This window comes from Apteryx rowi, unplaced genomic scaffold (assembly GCF_003343035.1).
Source record: "Apteryx rowi isolate R43461 unplaced genomic scaffold, aptRow1 scaffold_202, whole genome shotgun sequence".
In the NCBI taxonomy this organism is placed as follows: Eukaryota; Metazoa; Chordata; class Aves; order Apterygiformes; family Apterygidae; genus Apteryx; species Apteryx rowi.
This window is the reverse complement of record NW_020448331.1, coordinates 365745-387443: the sequence shown is the minus strand read 5'-3', so window position 1 is coordinate 387443 and position 21699 is coordinate 365745. Positions and strand designations below refer to the sequence as shown.

At 39.2% G+C, this 21699-nt stretch overlaps 1 protein-coding gene across 1 annotated transcript in view; it reads left to right on the top strand.

The window, feature by feature from the left end:
- The window catches only part of EEF2KMT (eukaryotic elongation factor 2 lysine methyltransferase), a 103797-nt gene that overhangs the window by 71557 nt on the left and 10541 nt on the right, over positions 1-21699 (top strand). Inside the window, exon 2 of the mRNA XM_026063851.1 lies at positions 21156-21334. Within this exon, the coding sequence (XP_025919636.1) occupies positions 21156-21334 (179 nt within the window). The remainder of the gene's footprint in view (positions 1-21155; positions 21335-21699) is intronic.

Sequence of the window (21699 nt, the reverse complement as noted above, 5' to 3'; positions counted from 1 at the left end):
ACTAAAGTTGGGTAACGTAAATGGAGAAGGGACCAGCAAGGGAGAGAGAACTATTCACACTGATAACTTCAAACAACTAATTTAGTGCTTACAATTAGCTAACTAATATCCTTGAGAGTGATATTCAGATCTGGGCTTATCTCTTCACATTGCCTTGGAGCCATGGGGACCATGGTCTCCAAAAGCAGATATCTACCATCCCGTAAGAACATCAAAGTCTTCAAGTCAGCATGAACAGCCTGAAGACTCATTGCTTCCTCAGTCAGTTTCTTCCTTTGGTTCTAAGCTAGGATTACAGTTTCTTGTAATTTGACTTAGTAGCTGGTGTCATCCTGTAGCATCCTTCCTTCTATTACTTCTGTAATTCCCTTTCATTAGAATTAGAACTAAGCAGGATGTGTCTTTTGCTTTACATGAAGTTTCTCTTTGTAAAATTAACTTCTTAAGTAATTTTTGACCTTTCCAAAATCCTAAATGATGTAGGAAATGTCACAGGAAACATTTTTTCCAGACTTATGAGCCTCAGGTTAATAATCTATAATTAAAGTCAGTGGAGAAAAAAATAAGTGCTGAAAATTGCTATTTTAAAAGTCATTTAATTAAATCAAAATACTATAAATTATTTATGGGGTGGGATTATTATTTTTATTAAAGTGAGTTGGTCAAGGTGACCCAATGAATTAGTGACATAGATAGGGAGGAACCCAAGAATCCTCACTGCCAGTTTTTATTGCAACTGCTATGCAGGATCCCCTTCTCCCCCACCCAAACCATGTTTGAATCTGGTCTTTTATCCTAGCCAGGCAAAGATTCTGTTTTATCACTACACTCACCCTTTTTTCTTGGTCCCTGCCCTAGTCCAAAAAATCCTGATATTAGAAGGGCTGATTCCTGAAGATAGCTGAGACTGCTTGGTGGAGGCTTAGATGAAGTGTTGCTCCCTGTCATACTTTGAGATGTGCAAAGACTCACTTCCCAGTGCCCAGCTTTTACTGTCTATCCTGGCAGAGGTTACCTTGCTTATTCTGCCCTGCTGTTAGGATGCTCACTGCAATTGCTCATACCAGGCTGCAAAAGGAAAACTGTGGTGAGCCAGAAAGTTCCAGTAGGAAGGATGAATTAATTCTTTTGAAAAGAAACTATGTCTAACATAATGAAAATATTTGACCTTGCTTTTGTCTTGGTTCCATGCTCAGTTTCAATTATGTAAATCTGACACAATGCTACTAAATTCAATAATACAGCACAGCTGCTTAGGATTTACCAGAATATACAGAAGAGTAGATGATCATCTACAAGCTTGTCCTTTAAATTCTGCCTCTGCTTGGCCTACAGCCTTCTTTTGATTCTTCACCTACACTTAAGCCATTATATCTGAGAATACAATGTGAAGCAGAGTTCTTCTCTAAAACACACACGCATACACACACACACACACACACACACACACACATATATACATCATGATAGCATTTGCATGACATGCTGTGAATCATAAAAAATTGCATTACTCACTGATATAATAAACAACAGGGAAAACATGTTCTTCTTTATATAGGGTCTCCAATGCCTGAAAGCTCTTTAATACAGCAAACAAGATCCAAGGAGGGAAGGTGAAGTCAGCACATTTCTAAGTCGAAATAATAGTTGTTAGAACTTTTCCAATGAGTGCACTTAATCGCCAGGATAGCTCCCTACAGTATACAATGGATCCATCATTTTAAGTGTCCCTGAACGGATCTCTTTCTAAAATATGTGCTATAGTTCAACCACAAAAACAGATTCTCTGGAATGAATGCAGCAGACACTGACTGAAGCTCTGTTGCCTGGAGATCAGAAGAAATTATCACAGTGAGATCATCTGGCAATAAAATCTATTAACTTCAGATCCATGGTCCATGAAAAACAAGGGACAACTTTTCATTTACTTCAATGAAACTTGAATGAGATCCGAACTGATGTTTGCTACCTACCTATGGCCAGAAGCTTTCTTCAGCTTCTAATTAAAAAAAAAAAAAATCTTTGTTAGTCTGGATTTTAAACACAGCTTTCTTTCAGTTCACTGAGGATTAAATTTTATGCTAATCTGATTCCAATATGAGCTACTCACATTTATTGCAAAGTCACCTTAAAATAGCTGTGTTTTGTAAAAAATCACAACATATATCAACATCTTTGCAGGACAGACCACATCAAAATCAAAATGGTGCAGAAGCAAAAGATATTTTCCATAATACACAGAAAGGTGTTTGAAATTTATCCAGGGAGTTGTCAGGGTAATGGAGATCTGCAGCAAGAAAACCCAAAATGCAGTGTTCTGTGACAAATCAATTGTAGAGAACAAAGATCTTTAATTATATAATAATGAAAATATATTTTATGTACCTTGTACACATAAAAGTAAAATCAAAACCCTTTGGCAACACAGTTTCAATAAGCCAGTCATTTAATAAATGTTCTCACTTCATTTGTCTTTCTTTCCCTGCATAATCAGTCTATCTCAGGTCACAGAAAATCAAAATCCATCTCCTTTCCCCTAGCTTCTGATTTTTGGAATCTTAATGTACTTAGGCCATCTCAGGTTTCATAAAAACCTGAGACCCTCTTTCACCAGCATGACTATATCCACTTTTAAAGCACTGAATGGTTGACACCAACAGAATTACACTGCCTCTTTTTTTTTTTTTGATAAAGAGAGTGCAAGCTATGGGCAACACTGCTAGAAGCCATGAGTTTTTAGAGTCTTCTTTCCCTAAAAAAGGTCAGTGGCTGACCTGTGAGCACAGTACCAAAAGTCCTTGACTCTGGGAGAGTCTCTAAACAACCTGAAAGACTGATTATTGGAAAGGATCCTGCAAAGTGCCTCCAACCAGTTGCCCATGACTGATAAACTTCCCTACCAAATAGTCATTTTGATCAGCAGAACTTTTGATTCACAGGATTTGTAAGAAGGTGTTTACAAAACAAGACAAATTTGGAGAGGCAACCAAAAATCAGCCTGTGTGTATCTGGCTACCTAACAATGCAGCGTACCTCTAGTTCTTTTAACAAAAAAAAAGGAGCCAGGTTCACACTTCGGTATGTGAAATCCTTCCATGATCCTAGCAGGTGGGAAAAGAAATAGGCTGTGAAATGGAGCAACCATATAGCTTGAGAGATAAAACTGGACAGTGGACTAACCAAATATAAAAGCAAAATGGTCTTGCATTGTTCCCTGCTTGTGAAAATGGTTTTGACATTTTGACTTATGTGACATAAGATAGCACTCACTGACTGACTTCCTAGAGACTTCTGGTGATGAATTCACCTTTGTCAACACTTATAAGTGTTGAAGTTTAGCACAGCAGCACTTTATGAACATAGACAAAACTACATTTTGACTGTTTCTCTATTTTCTATGAAGCCTCCAGCTACCTTCAGCACTAAAATGCGGGAAATAAATGTAATACTTAAATGTACAAATTCTACCACAAATAGTGAAMAACATCCTGGAACAACAGACCTGTGGCATGATGAAGTGGCATATTTCCAGGCACCTTGCCACTCTTTCCTCCTAATCTTCCATTCCACTCCTCATTGCTGGTCTCTAGTCTTCCTCGAACCTGCCACACTGAAGTCCGGAGGATTTCAGCAGCACGTGGTGAGGATTCCCCTTTGACAACTCCCACCTCTCCTTTATATGTGCATTCATACAAATTCAGCTGCTTTCTCCTCTTGTGAAGGGTTGCATTAATGTGGTCATGTTTACCATTACAGTTTTATTGTACTCCATGTACAAACACTGCTATTCATAAAGTGTTCTCAGGCACTTTATGACCTTTTAAGCTTATTTCATGCCATAATTTAATCATTAAAGAATTGCTATATGGCTCCAATGGCCACTATCCTGTTGTCTTTTCTGATGCATCCTTTTTGCTTTTCTCTATCTGTAATCTGCCTGTTTACTTTATAGTCTCTTTGGGAAAGCCTGTCTTCTCCCATTAAGAACAGAGTCCACAAGATAAATGAAAATGACACAGTACAGCTAGAGAGGGTAACGAATTCAAATCAGAGCTCTCTAGTTTTAAGGAAGGTTGAGTATCAAAATGTGCTACCATCTCGCCTAAATTTATCATGTATCTCAAGTTATTTGGTGGCTTTTTTCCTTAAAGGTTTTTTCCCCAGATATCATGTTATTTTATGAGAATCTTGATTTTAACTATAAATTCAATTCCTAACTTTCCTGGTTGCGGAGGAAATCTGGAAAACATGAACAATCAGATTCAAATTTTATGGCAAAGAAAAACAATCATCTAACTGTTCTTACTTTTTTCTTTTTTTAGCTTCTATGCTTTCTAGCTCAAACTAGAAATCTCTCATAATATCTACCCTCTAATGACTTTTTGCTGCATAAGGCAGCTATAGGTAGAGCGAGGGAGAAGGGAGAAAAAAAGAGAAAATAGTTCATTTTCCATTTTCATTCAGAACTTGACCTTTCTATAGAACAACTATCACCAAGCTATCAACAGTATCTTTTGCAGGGGCACAGGGAGTATGCCACAAAAGATTGCGAAGAAGAAATGAAAGAGGATACATCTAATCAACCCACCATGAATTCCTTAAATAAACCAAGACCTTAGATTCATTTCATATTAGCTATCAAGAGGAATAAACAGTCATTTCTAATATATTGGATTTTTATTAGTCCTGCAAGTTTTCTTCATCTGCATTTTGCCTGAATTTTCTGCACAGATCACACAGATCTGTTTAATACATGGATGAAGTATGCAGCTGCCAGAAATAATTGACATTACAGATTTTTGTCTTGTTACTAACACAATATGAATATCACCTTCCATCTTCTCAGTTTTTCAGGGGGAAAAACAACCTCATTCCATTATCCCAATGATGGTGCCACTTAAATGGGCCAGGAATTTGACAGAAGCCTTGTGGTATCATTTGATCATCCTGACAGCAATGAGACAGTGATTAGGCAACACTGGCACAGTCAGAAGCTGCTTCGCTAAGGAGGATTTTGATTCTGTCACACTTTACTATGGAGAACCTGGTAATGTAGGTCATGAATGAGGTCCAGAAACAGCTCAGAAAAAGATCATGATTCAACAGATAGATAGAACTATGGGTTACCTACTGGAAGCTATTGAAAGACATGGTCTGAAGATAAACCCAAGATCACAATTTCTTCAATGTCACCATTACATCTGATCGTAGTATGACTAAAGAAGAAACTTGTTGTACAGATCTTATTGTCCAACTACATCATTCTGGATTATGGTGGTTTTTTGAATGATATTGCTGAAACCAGGAGAAAAAGTGCGAATTTATGAAGCACTGAAGAATGCTCATCCTCACCCAAAAGTGTGCAGAAGAGAAGAATTTTCTGTACAATTTCACTATATTAAACTTAACTGTTTATGGTGATTCCAGCTACAATATTAATTGGGCAAGTTCATTACAGAAGTTGAAACAGTCTTAAAATTTCCTAGGCCTCTGCTTTGGCTACAGAGCTATAGACCAGGTCTCAAAGGAATTCCACAAAAATCTATGTCCAACCAATACTTTATTCCATCACAGCCCTTAAGGGTAAGATATTAAATTTATCCTTCCACCTTCCTTTTAGTGAATCAGACCTTATTATTACACGCATTATTTGTGATCAGTCCAGACCCCTAAGCGGTGACAAAGATGTTCTTTAAAGTTTCTTCTGTTTCTTAGCATCTGATAATTATAAGTACAAACTAAAAGCAATATTTGTGATGACACAAAACTTGTACAGAAACTGTTACCTCTCTGTCAGCAGTAAGACTAAACTACATAGTCAAATTGCCTTTCAGCTGTTGCCTATTACCTTACTAACCATTATTCCAACTTGACTGATATCCATGTCTCTCCCTCCCTATTGGCATGTGTTTCCTGGATCGTTTCCTCTATTTCTTTCCTCCCAACCAAGATATATTTACTGGATTTTTTTCTATCTATCTTAAATCTCATTTCGTTATTTTACATGACCACCTTTCTGCTCTGTTTAGGTCTTATTGCATTATTTCTCTCTGTTCCACCATCATTTCTAGTTTTGGTATTATCTCGAGTTTCACTAACATGCTACTTTCATTGGTCTTTAAAGAAAAAATGAAATGGGACAGACTGTGCAGTAACTTCTGATGCAGATTTCATAAGCCAACCCCAATCTGATCTCTGATATTTATCAATTAATATTTTATATTAATATTAATATCAATATTTATAGAACATTAATATGTTTTAGGTGTATCCTTTTGTTTTTTTTCTCACTAAAGACATTTTAAAATAAATATTTCAGCCATTTTTATCATGAATTTCCTCCACTTCTGTTTTATCTGTGGCTTTCACCAGCTGGTGGAATGGCTTCACTGGTCAGAAAATTTACATGAGAGTTTTTTCTCTCCCCTCTCCACAAAAAACTTCCACAATTGGAGTTTCAGGGACCTCAGGCTTGTACACTCAGTTCAAGCAACAACCATGGCCTTTAGTAGGAGAGCACTGAATTCTATTTCCTCAAAACCAAATAGTTTATTTTCTAGCATTCCCTATCTTCTCTTCAGTTGCCTGATTGCCCTCCGTCCCTAACCCTACCTCCTAACTCCCTTTCGGTGTGAGCCGCCCCAGCAAACCCTGCAGCACCCTAGCGTCCAGGCAGCGACATTGTATCACGGCCTAGGAATATTTTCTCTGCTGTATTTTTTGATTCCCTCATTCCCATCTGCTCAACTTCTTCTGCTTCTACTTCTGCACTTCATTTTCCCCCACAAACCTTAAGTGATGTGGTATACTGTCGCAGGAATTGTACCTTGTTTGTCTTTTTAATTTGATCCACTTCTCATTCCTTGTATTCTATCCTGAGGAAAAGAATCCTGCTAAAACTAAATTGCCCCATTAAAAATCCCCTTGGGATGAAGGCATGCTTGAGAAAGGAATGAGCAAATAAAAAAGGACATATGAACTGGACTCATACGCATTCCATCAGCTAGAGGTTTACTTGTTTGTTTAAACTGAAATTGTTATGCAGAATAGATATGAGAGCACTTTCTAGTGATTTAAACAAAGGTTCCCAAAATCAGAACTTCCAGATTATGTTTTTGGCACTGAGTTGCTAGATGCATCTCTTGGAGATCTGCATAATATATCCTTCTCTCAATTTTTACTTATATGAGGTGCCTTATTTTGCTTCTCTTCACTTCTGCTGAATTTTGAGAAACTTCTTTGTTAATATACTATGAGGTTTACCCTGTTTATGGTTCTAGATAACATACCAGAAATCCAGTGTTTTTAAGAAAAAAAAAAGGGCTTTTTTTTTTTTTGAACTTGTGGACAGCTCTAATAAAGTGCTCTTTTGCCCAGTTTTTTAAAATTAAAATTTTTTCTTAGTTGGAGATAGATCTCATCCAAAAGTAACAGAAATGCAGAAGCGTGTATTATAGCTTCCACATTTTTTTTTTTTCTTCAGAAGTTAAGGTCAAGTTATCTTTGACAAGATAATGTGCCTAGAGCCATTTTGTGGAGCAACAGTGACATACAGTGGCCACTGAAGCAATTCCTAAATCTTGCTGACCCTTTATGATTGCCCTTTAAACCTGGGAAGATGAGGCTGGGAACATTTAGCATACACTGCCACCATCTCTATGGATCACAGTTCTTTTCCCCTTCCCTGTCCCCCTCCTCTTGTATGTTGCAATGTAATATTTGTGAAGGGAAGAAAAGCTATTTTCTATAATAGATTATCACAGGAATTTTAACAATATAATTTTTTGTTTTGAAGGTCTTCCTTGAAAGTCAGCTGTTCTGCATATCACAATAAAAAGCATAGTTAAATAGATTCCAACTGCATTAGCATAGCCCAAAGCAGTGCGTCCTACAAGTCAAACTGCAAGGATTAGGTAGTATGGAAGTCTTCCAGAACCATTCATTTTGTTAGTATTTCATTCAGCGTTATCTCAGCATTCTGGTGTTAAGCTCAGTTCATTCATCTGTGGTTTTGCTTTGAACCCAGAGCAAGAGGCACTTGCTGCTTAGGAGGATTTCAAAGTCCCTGTTTCCTACTTCCCCTTCAGACTTACTCTTTCTGGCTGTTTTAAAATAGACCTACGTTCATTTGGTATAGGTTTTAGGAAACAAGCAGGAATGGTCAACACTGAGTGAAGCACGAAGTGCATCCCTGAACCTGCATGCTATTCCTCACGCTTCTTCCTGAAGCTGTAGCCCACCTGTCTAAATTCAGCGCCCAGCTGAAACTTCGCTCCCTCACGTATACATGTGCGTGTGTGTGTATTGCTGTGTACCATTAGGTGCCAACTACACTTCCCTACATTATGTTCGGTTTTGTTACAGTCTTTCTGAGATTCAGTATACTGTAACAAAAGGAAATCATGGATTTGATATTGAGTATATGGACCTAAAGATGATACTCAGAGCTTTTGGTTCTGATTTTAAATAGAATTATTTAGCTGAACCCTTTGACAGCATCCAGATATATCCACTGATGTGTAAACTCCTGGGAGTCTGCCCTGAGCCTCATAATGGGTCTCCAGGATTTACACGGAAAATACTTATTGAAAGATGAAAGGAAGTGTCCAGGAGAAAATAAGACATTCAGCTAGTGTCATTTTGAGTGCCAGAGCAGCAGTTCGTGCACTCATCTTGCCGTATCATACACTGCCTTTAAGGAAGAAGGAATAAATGAATACCTACATAACTGGAAATCTATTGAAAGGATGGAGATGAGAGTCTTGGGAGAGAACTGGGTGGATGAAACAGAAAGCTTTGCTATTTGACTGATTAGGGGACAACAGCACATGACTATATCTTCCTGAGCACACTCATTTCACTGAGCGCCCAGTTCCTCGTTTTCCCACTTAAGGCAATATTTGCAATTAGTGTCCCAGTTTGGAGAAAGCCTCAGCGTTATTACCCATATGCCCAAGCCCGTAAGCAGCTGTGAAATCACAGCACTGCAGTTTTTCCAGGCATTTACTGAAGTTATCCTTCAGGATTCCTGAATTTAAAGGCTATTTCAGGGATGTATGATCTGTCCTGACCAACCTTTCTCCCTGTAAAGAGCTGTGAAAATGTTTTATAGATTTAACCACAGCCAGGAATTTCTTTCAGGTAGTGCTGTAATTTCTCTTTGAAGAACTTAAAATTGTGCTCTAATATAATACTGCCCTCTCCAGTCATTTATTTTCTTCTGTCAGCCCTGTTCCCAAGTCATAAACAACAGCACTGGTGGGGACGCCTGCGCGGCGGACTGATGCATAGCCTCGATCGGGCCATCTCGCACAGCTCATTTACCAGCAGCAGGTTAGCCACAGCAGCGCGGAGCTCAGCTGCCGGTTTGTCCTGATTTTCAGCCACCTTAGTCCACACCGAGCTTTGTGCTGCCTAAATAAATTGCTGCAGGATTAGAATTATTTTATTCACCACCAGCTCAGCTAACTCTCAAGCTACAATTCAACAGCAGTGCAGACACATTTTGAACTATCAGAAAGCTGGAATAAGAGCAGTCACCAGAAACATTTTCAAATCTGAGAATGACAGTCACACTCTGCTTGCCAAAGCAAGTTTTTCCTCTCCCTCCTATCCCACGTAATAGTTTCACAATGTTGGTAAACTGTTAAATCCCCTGCAATAACAACAAAGTCCAGTGATGCTGGAAGTTGGTCGGTTCTGCAAGGCTTCACATATTCTCCCTCACTGATGGGGTCCAGATAAATTACCACTTTCTAAATTATTCCCATTTATTTAGGTTCCACTACAGATTGGCAGCTTAAGCTTATCACCGGATGTTTGGAAAGAAATCAGTTATTCAAATGTTCTAGCATTCAGCAGGGTATCATCTAAGTATAACAAAGAGGCCGTGACAGGCAGCTACATAAAACCCTGTCCATTTGCTTTTCAAATGTGACTGAGAGCTGAAAGCTCTCTTTTGAAGATGTCACCTGGGTCTTCTCTTTTCTGTTCTTTCAATCCATTTTCCTTGCAAATACCCACTTTGAAGATTACATGTGAACAACCCAGACTGAATTAGGTATGGCTTCCAGCTTATCATTTATGTATGGTAAGTGATGAGAGTCATAAATTAAATTCATTTCATTTTCTACAGTTCACATGAGAATTAGTGCTGCCATTTTTCTTTTTTTTTTGCCTAAATCTATGGATGAGGTTCCAGGACTAGGGTGGCAGTTCAGTTACACATTCCTCATATATTTTCTCAGTTATCTGTCAGACCTCTTCTCTCTTTTCTACTGATAAATGGTGAGGAGGCTACTTAATAAGCTCTTTTCCTCCAATATCAATGATTTACTCTGTCAGTGCAGTGCGACCTGTTCTCTTCGAAACACCAGCAGAACTGATCCGTAGCCAGACCGCCCTGCTTTCCGGCATTTCAGCGCTTCGGTTGCGTTGCAACAAACCCAGAAGACACTCTGGAAGCACACGCTCGCCAGTCTTCCCCTTAAACTCACTTGATGTGGCGGCCTTTGATAAGGCCCTCTAGCTCACGTCTTGTGACCATGCCTTTTTAGTGTTTGCACGTTACCAGAAAGGGCGAGCAAAGAGCACAGGCCCCCCCCCCCCCCCTCGCTTTAGACACGCGGAAGCCAGAGAGCAGCTCCCGCGGGTGCCTGGGCTGGAACGGCGCGGGGCTGCCGCAGCAGGCAGCAGTTCTACTGGTCTCTGGCCCCAGGCACAGGCCCGCTGAAAACAGGAGTCTAGCAACTTCTTGTTTTACCTGAGGCACACTGTGAAAAAGATTTTCCTCTGAAGGAATTTTTAAGACACCAAGTGGGCCTTTTTAGACGTTTTTTATCGTACTGAAATCCAAGCAGATATGAGCAGTTATCACTTTGGCTATCAACACTTCCAGCTCAAGCTCTAGCAGTGCATGTTTGTGTAAGCACCTACTCCACAGATGCTGTCTCTGTCTGCAGCCACTTGCATGGCTCAGGCTGGTCGCTGCCTCTTCCCTGGCCTGTTTCAGCACGCTTGGGATGCTCTCCAGCTTTCTTAACCATCCTGGTATTTCCACTCATTTCACAAATCTACTACATTTAATAGCTAGCCCCACAGCTAAACTTGCTGTGATTTAGTTAAGATGTAAACAAAACCTCAAAGGTAAATGAGTCGATCTAAATATTTTGCTTCATTTCCTTCTAAATTGGGCATTTCCTCAGGAAATGATGACATATCTATCAGTAAGTTTTATGTTTATAACCATCCATCCTTTGGAGTTTTGAGCAATATTGTTTTTCAAAATACTAGCAAATAATGGAATTGCTTCGCTTAGCTTTTGAATTATTGCCAATTTCCTCTGTTTTACAGACTGAATTAWCGTTTTTGCTAATATCTTTCAGAAATATCATGATCTATATTAGAATTCCTCTTTCCCATGACATGTATTAGAAACAGAACTATACTTACACACCTTAGGGCAGTCCATTTCTCCTTCTCCCCGTYGGGGCAGCTTTTTTTCCTCACAGGCTGCTGCAAGAAATTATTCAAATGCTATGGCAAATTCCACAGTTTCTAGGTATGTCCTTGCCTTGCCTTCTGCTGATCTTTGCTAGCAAAGCTGAGTCTGCTGGAGTATCAATGAAYCAGCTTCTTGCCAATTTATCTTGGGAGTCATCATCTATATCAAACATATCARAAGCTCAAGTCTCCATACATACGCTGCCAATCTCCTTTCTATTTAGCYCTCACCTGCTCCCTGGCAAGCTGAAGTTACTGGCTGACTTTGAACAGCATACCAAGAGCTGTACAGTCTCTTTATTCTGGACGTAAATTCTGAGCATCATCAAAGTTCTAGTGAAGTTTGCTGCAATAGAATCCCCTTTCTGTCCATCTTCTGAGGCACTGATTTGTACGTTGATGCTGAACTGTGCTAAACTGACTATTCAAGTAGTTTTGCAACATTTTGCTTTGATTTGTATGAGCAAAATACCAGAATACCTCCAAAGCAGGCAATGGTTAGAAATTACCAACAGTTTCTCACTSGTCCAATTCCAGTTCTGACCGGCTTCTACTCTGATCTGTGAACCTTGAATTTGTCTCAGTGTGATTTCTTAGCTCCTTAAGTTCTTGTTGTAAATTTTAACCAAGTCCAGTGCTCTCCTCATCTGATGAAAAATCAAGTAGCTTATCCAAGATCACAAAAGAAATCTGCAATGGAGAAAAGAACTGAATCAAGTCTCTACATCCAGACTTAGCAGCCTAACCACTGCATTAGTTTGAATACAGCGTAAGCCTTACAAACCRGAGTCGATCTGACAGATGCTTATCTTTAGAAATGCATGCTTAATAAAGTAAACATATTTCACAGAAACATCAATGTAGCTATAATTACGAAGGAAAATCATTAAAACATTTTTTCAGCAAGGTCAAAACGACTTGTGAAAATGAAAAGCAAACAGTAAAATCAAAAGAGTATTTCTAGGCTTTCAAGCCAAGTATTTATATACAGCTGTTYTGACATTTCAAAAATTTTATCTTCTGATATTTTCCCTTTATGGAAGATCTCAGAAGATCTTTTGTCACTCTTATTCCACCGTTATGGAGTCAGAAGGATCACTGCTATCCCAGGGCCTCCTTTGGGGCACTTTTTACCCCTGCATAGATGCTACCTTCAGCTTCCGCCTTGAGTTTTCTTAAGATACTCCACAACCCAATTTCTGTGCTTACGTAGTGCCTAGGTTACTACACTATTGTAAGCAGCCTTACACCCCTCTCRCTAGGATCCTAGTAACAGTTGCCATAAGTTTCCTTCCTATCACCAGGGAAGAAAATATAGTATAATTTTTCTTTTAGAGCCTTGCTGAGGACTCAGGACAGTTGCAATCCCTATTAACCAGACAGACTTACTTCACTGCTCTTTTATTGCTGATAACTGATTAACTCCAATACGGAGCTAAACTAATTCTTCCACCTTGGGAAAGGGGCTGACTGGCTCACTGGCAGTGCAAAATCTTCGGAGAGTAAAAGTTCTAGCTGTCCACCTGATCCCAACAAATTTCTTAAACTCTATGCAAACTCTTTTTTTTGTAYATCCATTTCAGTAATAAAGAGAATGATGAGAGGCATAATTCATTACAGATCGTGTGGGTTTTGAGATGAGTGCAGACTGAGATAGACCAGCGCTCCTTATCTCCTCATCTCAAATGAAACGCATGCCTGAAGGTCCAACGCTTTGTCTCAGAAGCACAGTGTATATATCCACATGGTTATGGCCCCATGAGGTACAAAACAGTGAAGAGTCAGATTTGCTGTCCAGGCCCAACTGAACGACTGCTCGCAACTCAGGATTGTCTTATACCTTCCTAGCACAAGTGCAAACAGCTACACGCTATCCCAGGCAGCAGAAAATCGAGAAGAATTAGGTTATCTTCTGGTGAAACGAAGAACAGACTGCACTCTTTGGGCCTGAACCTCTTTTCTTACATTATTTTTGGAGAGAAATTCCAGTGAAGCTAAGAGTATAATACTGATTTAAGTCAGATCAGCCCTTGGCCACTTATCAAAATTAGCAAGGGGGAATATACAAATTATCAGATAAGTAGAGAGCTTATTGTCCATATAGATGGCTCCTGTGCACGTATTCTGCATGAAAGACGATAAATGGCAGATATTGATACGAGCTTCTCATAGAATAGTTCTGAACAGTTAAAAGGACATACAGCCCCAAAAAAAAGATTTTGTTTAAATTTATTTATAAGAAGGAGACTTCTGTAGTACAAACTTTTACCACAACTCAATAGTATGATTGTGACCGAAATCAGGAGGAAAACTCCTTAACACCAGTGTAGCGTGATAGCAGTAATAGTCTCTGGTGTTCTAGTTTCCTGATATGAAACTGTTCCGTAAATCCCTAAGCATTTCATTACTGATTAAATAATATTTATCTATGCTAAAGAAAGGAAGAAAATGTTGTTAGAATTGAAAAGAGTGTCAGCAAACGTGATTTATTTCAGTAGGTAGTAAGTTGTTCATAGCAAATTATATTTTATTCACTGCTTTAAAATATACAAGACTCCAAAATTGCATGTCCATTCCTTAAAATCTCAATAAAACATTGGTTCAGTCATCTTCCAGCCATCATTTAGTCATGTTTCACACACACATTGATTATTCTGGATGAAATATAAAAGTGAACATTATTACATTCAGTGAAAACATTCTAGTAAACAGCATGTAGCCATAAAACACTTCATTATAAAGGATTCTATCAGCTAGCCGTTATGAGGAACATTTTTCTTCTAACATTATAAAAATTTTCAAGGAATTCCAATTCTGTTTTATATTAGTTTAGGTCTTCAGAGGGACTTTAATAGAACTAGCTGAAGCAGAAGGGGTGTAGTTCAGCGTGAGTTCATGGAAAGAAGCTGTTGATTTCACTGTGATATATTGGAGTCTGGTAGAAAAGTAAAAAAAGCCACAGGAACTTTGGTCCTCAGAAGTAGGGCTGCTCCCGGGTCCCAATTTTTTGACAAATTCAACTTTCCGGCTGGGTAATTACAGCCAGACTTTCAGCTGGGCTGAGAACATAGAGTCCCAGCTGGAGACCAAGGAAGACGGAAAGGACAGGGCCCYGGGAAATCACGCTCCTTAACATCTGGAATTTAGGCGAAGCCTCTGCACGCGGACCGCGTGACACTGCGAGTGGGGCGCAAAGCTCCTTGCCGCCTGCAGGGAATTCTCCGGGCCTTGCGTTTTCGCATTAGGACCCTGCCTCAGTGCGGGAACGGGTCTCACAATGTAATAACAAAATGTTACGGTTGGGAACAGAGAATAGTAAAATGGTGATATAATAGACTTGTCCAGATATTATTACAACTACTACTCTTGCGCGATGGGACAAATATAACCCTGCTAGAGTCTTAACGATAAAGAGACCAAAATCAAATTGGACAATAAAATACTTGATATTTGTTCTGGGACAGCATACCCAACTTGAGAAAGGCAGATCATGAAGTTAATCACTTCATTTGTGCAAGTCCTTTYTCCAGTCAGAGGCTGATAGTGTTCTTAACAAACTCCTTCTTTAGGATAAGACAATACCTAACAATTTACTATTTTAATGCAAAATCTTTTAGTAGAATGTATTGTTTACTCTACCAAGTGCTACATAATTTTAAACAAGCTAAAGAGAATTTCTAGTTACTGTCCAAGTAGAAAAGCACATTACTGTTGATCACTTTACACCTTTTTATTTTTATGGAAAAATATGGCATCCTGTCACGAACCACATTCCTCACTGCCACGTACATACAGTATTATATACCATCATCCGTCTCTGGGTACAAGCCCCTAGAAATGGCTTCAACAAGCTATTACAAGCCACTGGAATCTGCAAGCTGATGAAAATAACTGCCTGAGAAAACAGTTTCCAAAGCTTTCCTTCTGGGGGGGAGTGTCCGTTTGCCTTTGGTTCTGCAGAACAGGAGGTGTAACATCCACGGAATATGAAGGACCTTGTCTACCATTTGTGACGCTAAACTTGAGAAATGAGCAAGATTTAGTCACCTAGATGTCACCACAAGAAACTGATATCAACAGAAATGAAAACTTTGCTTAACAGGATTCTTCCAACACTACACTATGCTAAATATCTTGAAATCTGAGGTTCTGGGTGGCATGTATTGCAGTTTAAAAAGAGAAAAACTGCATTTCCACTTTATGAGGAAGGAAGACGCAACATGTGAATCAAAAGGCTGCCTATGTAAAGCCTGTGAATTGTGGGGTTCAGGTGGGTGTTTCTCTAGTATCACTCCTGCCACCACCTGATTTAATCTCTTACGAGTGAGCCCAAACTGGGGGATCTCACATGCTCCTAGTCAAAATGAGCACCAGCGGATCCAAGTCACTATTGCTCCTGCTGGGCTTCTAAACTGCTTCTAAGTGCGTATATTATACCTGCTTTAGGATAGTGAGACTGATACTTAATTGCCTTAGACCCCCCCCCCCAACGTAGCTCTCAGGCCCCTTGTTGCTTATACACAATCCCTCCCATCTCCATCATGCTGGAGGAATCCTCTGTTTCTCTTTGAACTACCTCAGGGACCATACAGCRGACAAGCAAGAAATATAGGCTTAGCAACAGAATTTCTGATAGTCACTTTTGCATTTACAAGCACTGGAGAGCTACAGAATTTTGAAAAAGAACAATTTCAGCAACAAAAAGTCCTGAATACCAACACCCTTCATCTGAACTACCCGCCATTTCTTGTGAGTTCGGAATTCATCAGTGTCTTTAGGCTGGGCTGTTCCTCCTCCCTTCTCCCTTCTCCCTTCTCCCCTCCTTGGTCCTTTCACGCCTGTCTCCTTATTCTCATAAGCATCTTTTCTTCAGAACATTACCTCTCCCTTTTTACCCTCCTATCCTTCAGATAAAGTTGTTTCAGACTCAGAAACCAGTCCAAGGTGGTTTCTGTGTGGACTGTCATGATGAACTGTTGTCCCAGGAGGGGGGAGTCCATTTAGCAGCTCTCTCAAGGGCACAGAATTTTACTTACAAAAATAAAGGTTGAGAAATCAGGCCAAATTATTCTTTCTGTTTATCTCCCTGAGTTTCCACAGCCATACCATACTAGTGGGAAATAAAAACAGTCCTATTCCACTGCATACTTTATGGAAATGTGAGTGCAGAAAGGTTAAGCAACTTCCCAAAATTAATGCAGGAAATCTAGACAAAGCAAAGAGTCAAACTCAACTCAGAGCCTATAACAATAACCACCGGACCATTTTTCCTCCTTAATTCCCCCTTGTTAGTCTATACTATTATTCTATTACTTAGATTCTGTTTTTAAACTGCAGGATATTTTAGCATTTGCCAAATATCTGAGAGGTGAAAGTTTTATAGCAGCACAACACCAATTTGATCAAACTATTCAACAGGCCTGCAGTCACAACAGACAGGCATGACAACTCCGTAGATTTCACAAGACAAGAAATATCGTGTTTGAACAGTCTGAGGTCTCCAAGGAAAAAATCCTGAGTTATACAGGAAGTAAGCACGATGAGTTAGCGACTGACATTCAGTTAAATCAAATTCAGCTGTTTTACAGTCATTGATGCAGCTGGAGCTACTGTCTTTCAGATGCTATGCAAAGCCTCCATAATGAAGTATATACTCCACTTTTTTGGCAATAGAGAGACTAAGGTACCACATACTCAACCCATTTTTTCATCTGTTCATTAAATTCTGCCTTTCTTCTGCAAATGTTTTTTTGCTTCCAATCTAAAGAACTGTGTCTCCTTGCTAAGTACTGTTTAAACACACCCATGTTTTTCTCTTGAAGTTGCATGCATTTCACCGCAATAACGAAGTCACTCACCAGAGGACCAACCTTTTTGTTCTGAACGCAGAAGAGCGATACAAACAGTAGGAGGCTGTGATAACGACTAGCATGAAGATGGAAGTTTACCTGAAAAGCTATAACACATTTTATGAGGATGTTCTTCTGCCAGGGAAGGAAAACGTTCCCTGCCTCTGTGCCCAACACAGGTCCTAAAATATTCCAGCACCAGATTCCAGACTGAGTTAGGCAACTACATGAGGAACTCTACTCTTATTTGTAAAAACAGGAAGGTTCAGAGCAGTCTTCCTAGTTCCACAGGGAAGTTTGAGCACTTGACCAAAGTATACACTAAAGCCTCAGATACTCAATATTTCTATTGAAAACTATCTAATTTTTAAGCCAATCACATGTTTAGGACTGACTAGTAATTCTCAGCAGTTTGGGACTGGCAGTCCTGGCATCAAAGAGAAACACAGGGAAAAGAAATAAAACTTCCCAGCCATACTTTAAGGCTGTGGCACTTCCACGCTCTGTGTCACAGGGGCTGTGCTTTGATTGCCTTCTAGATTTTATTCCTCTCCATTGGCCAGTCAAGAGCAAATTGATGATTACTTAAAAGACTCATTTGTTTGCATTAGAGAGACCCTGAGGTAAGCTTGAATAACTCATTTCCGTAGAGGGAATTAAAAAACTGTGAAATAACAGAAAGCTAATAAAATGCCAGGCACTGATGACTCCAGTGCGATAACATTTTTATAAACACAGAAGAAAAAGATCTCCTTTTATTGCAAGGATAGTCTAGCACTGTAAACACCGACCTACTCCTAAAATTCCATTCTGGAGTATTATTACCTTCATAAAGAAGAGGAAAGAAAACTATTTCTCTACTCAATAACAGTGTAAAGCTAAGAGATGTATGTGGTACAATATCAAAGTAGAAAGCAAATTGCCTAAAGATCTCTCAAGCAACGCTGGGCAATCTAATGATATCCTCTTCTCCTTCAAATGAAAAACTAAACCAATCAAGTTTTAGGTGTATTTCAGGAGGTTTAAAAATATAACTTTTATCCCCATTTTGGCCACAAATTGAGGCATTTAAGAAAAAAGTAATGGTCTGAAACACCTTTTTTATACATAGGGTAAGAAGGAAAGTTTGTGCAAATTGATGTAATTTGGTTGATGGCGAGTTATTCCCAACTTCTTATGCTTCTTGATAAAAGCCCAATAAAATTGTTAGTGCCATGTACAGAATTAAATGTATCCATTTGGGAATAATTTCTGGGAATTTGCAAATAGCATTCCCAGATCTTCACTGGTGTTATCCGGCTGCTTGCCAAAAGCACTTTCCAAGACAAGGACCCAAACAGTCTCAGCGTAATGTGCTAGGGGAGACCATGCCTACTGCTTTTACAAGACAGAAGTGAACTACATCAGCTTATTCTAGGATTTATAACAAAATTCCCTATTCATATTCTCCATGGAACTATCTCCGTACACCTACATACTAATACGTGCACTTAGCACCAGTGTCCAGGTTGTTTGCCTGTGAGTTTCATRATCATTCCCTTTAAACAACATACTGGACTAAGAGCAAAAGCACTGCCTTCCTCCTCCCAAAATTTGCAAATCTACACTGAAAAGACACATTTAGATGGAGGGAAAGCAGAAGGAATCAATGAGTCTACTAAAAAGTAGGATGAGGGGCAGCTTCTGCCCACTTGCTGCTGCTGTTGTCAAATTTTCTAGGCATCCCAGCAGAGAAGTTTCAAGCGGGAAGTTGAAGAGTAGCCCATCCCATATTAGATTTGGGCTTTCAAACTTTTTAAACTATCTACTGCCTCAAATTCCCAAACCAGTCAAATAGAAATGAAGAGCTAAACCAAATCCTCTTATTTGGTTTAGCTATTGTTCAAGTGCAAAACACATTTGGACTTTGCCTTTTCTAACTTAAACCACACAAATACAAAATATATCCGCGTGTGCATATGCTGTATCAAACATTATGCTTTATCTACGATTTTTAACCCTGGTAAGATGAAGAAGCATCCATATGTGATCTGTTGTCCCTTATGTTCGTGAGCGTGCCAGGGAAGGCATTCAGTTTCTACAGTAATAAAGGCAGGAGAACATTCAGTAGAACTGAATTTTCATTTTACAGATGAAATAAGTGACCTACACAATGCTGCAGAGCAAGTCAAGCTGGAGATGTCACAGCTACTGGCACATCACCCTTTTTCTTAACAAGCACATGATATTTTTATGCCATCTGTATTTGAAATAATCAATATAGAACAGAAAATGAAAATAGTAAGGGGTGGGAAATCTACAGCATGCAAACTGCATAAGGTCCTCAACATGATTTCACACACCTTGCAGCTCAACTTATTTTTAACAATATTCCTAGATAACACTAAACTTAATGTCTGGCCTACCAAAGGTGTCTGAAATGCTTATTTTCCTGCACTGCCAAACCAGTTTTTTTAACTTTTGACTACTGGGCCTATCTCCCCTTTCTTTTGAATCCTTTAATTTTATTAAATAAGTAGATATTATTTCAGAGCAGTAGTATATCAGCATATGAATGAAGCAAATATATCTAGTAATTTAAAAAGTATCAGACCGATTAAAAAAAACTCAGAATGAGAGCTTTTTGTTAATATGCATGAGGAAGAAAGAGGAAAGAATATGAAGAGAAATATTCAATGCTCTAGAATCTTTGCAAGTTAGAAGGTGGATGACGAGGAGTCAGGTTTAGCTTTATGAGACTACTTACAGAAATATATTTATACACATGATAAAATACTAGCAAATTTGATTCTTGAGTCAAAATTCTCATTTGGTGTAATTCAAGCTATTCAGGCACTAGCTGAGCATCAGATTTGAAGAGCAAAGAATCCTATTACCTTGTGATGCACTCTGCAGATCCAATTTTATTTTATTTTTTTACAAATTTTCCCAAAGGATATGAAAACTCTCAAAACTTAGATCTTCTTTTATTCAAAGACATACTAGGAATATGAAATCTGTCCTAAGAGACAATACAGGTATGTGGCCTGGGAATGACGCATTGGAATATTGGAACAGATACAGCAACGTTCAGCACAGAAAGGTAATTTCTTTTGACTGGTAAATGGATACTGTGTGACGATCAGGATTTGGCAAAGACCAAAGGAGACAATCAAAGGATGGGCTAGAAAAATTGAAAACAAATGCAGAGAGATGAAGAAGAAAGGAGAAAGCATAGCAAAGAAAGAAAAACATAGAAGACTGATGTGAAAGAACCAAAATCTGCAGTTTCTATTAATAACATCATCTTTGTCTCAAAATAAACTTCTGTGCTGATTGGTGCAAGAATTTCCTCCTGCTGCTTTCCTTCGATCTGAYTGTGCATGCATCTTTCTACAAGTATCACCATTTCCTCCCTTTCTTATGATCTCCTTCTGTTTYATTGTTACATACTATATATAATAACATTATGTAATCTTGTAAATATGTTCTTTATATTACCATTCACTGCCACTGTTAACAAAACATACCAGTAAAAGTCTCAGCAGCCTTTCAGTCTCGAGGAAAACCCTACAAAAACGTAAATTTCCAGCTTCCATTCAAAACAACAAAGGGTTGAATCCTGATACCAGAGCATCTTGCTAAGATGCAAAACCCAAATTGCACAAGTGATTTGCCTTGCTTTTATCTTTTAAGCTGAATGCATACAAAAAAAAAAAAGTTATGACTCTCAGAAGCGGAATGCTGTTTTAAAGTTTTTTCTGCATTAGCAAATAGTAACCTAGGACAACTATAACAGTATTAAAGTATGCTTTACCTTTGAAGCCGGTAACAACTATCAGAATTTCTACCGGCAAAGTGCTCTGCATGACCTTCAGAGARGCTCCTCTCCGGCACAGCGGTTTCCAGGAGGCGCAAACACCTCCAAGCTACATCTCGGCATGAGGATAAAAGTTGTTTCTCCCAGCCATCGCTTATCCCTCAAAGACAGTTTTGAAATTGGTGTAATATGTTACTAGGAAGTGCCATGCCTGACTCAATCAGTAAATACAGGTGTGGGGTTTTTTTTCCCTTACAGGTCTTACATGAACACTGTGCAAAAAATAACGGTCCGTCAAATAAATTTTCTTCCGCTTTTATCAGCTGATCTTGGACAACAAGGTTCATTTTTACTTTTAAGACAGGGCTCGTCCTATTCCGTTCTTGCAAAGCACCGCGGAAACCTCATTTAGTATCGCGGAATGAGTGCGGCAGCAGGGGACATTCTGGGGGCCCGAGGGAGCGCCCCGCCACGCGCGCGGGGGCCCAGCCGCCAGGCAGCGCTCCGCACCCTGCCGCGCGCCGCCCGGCGGGGAAACGAGCCCCTCGC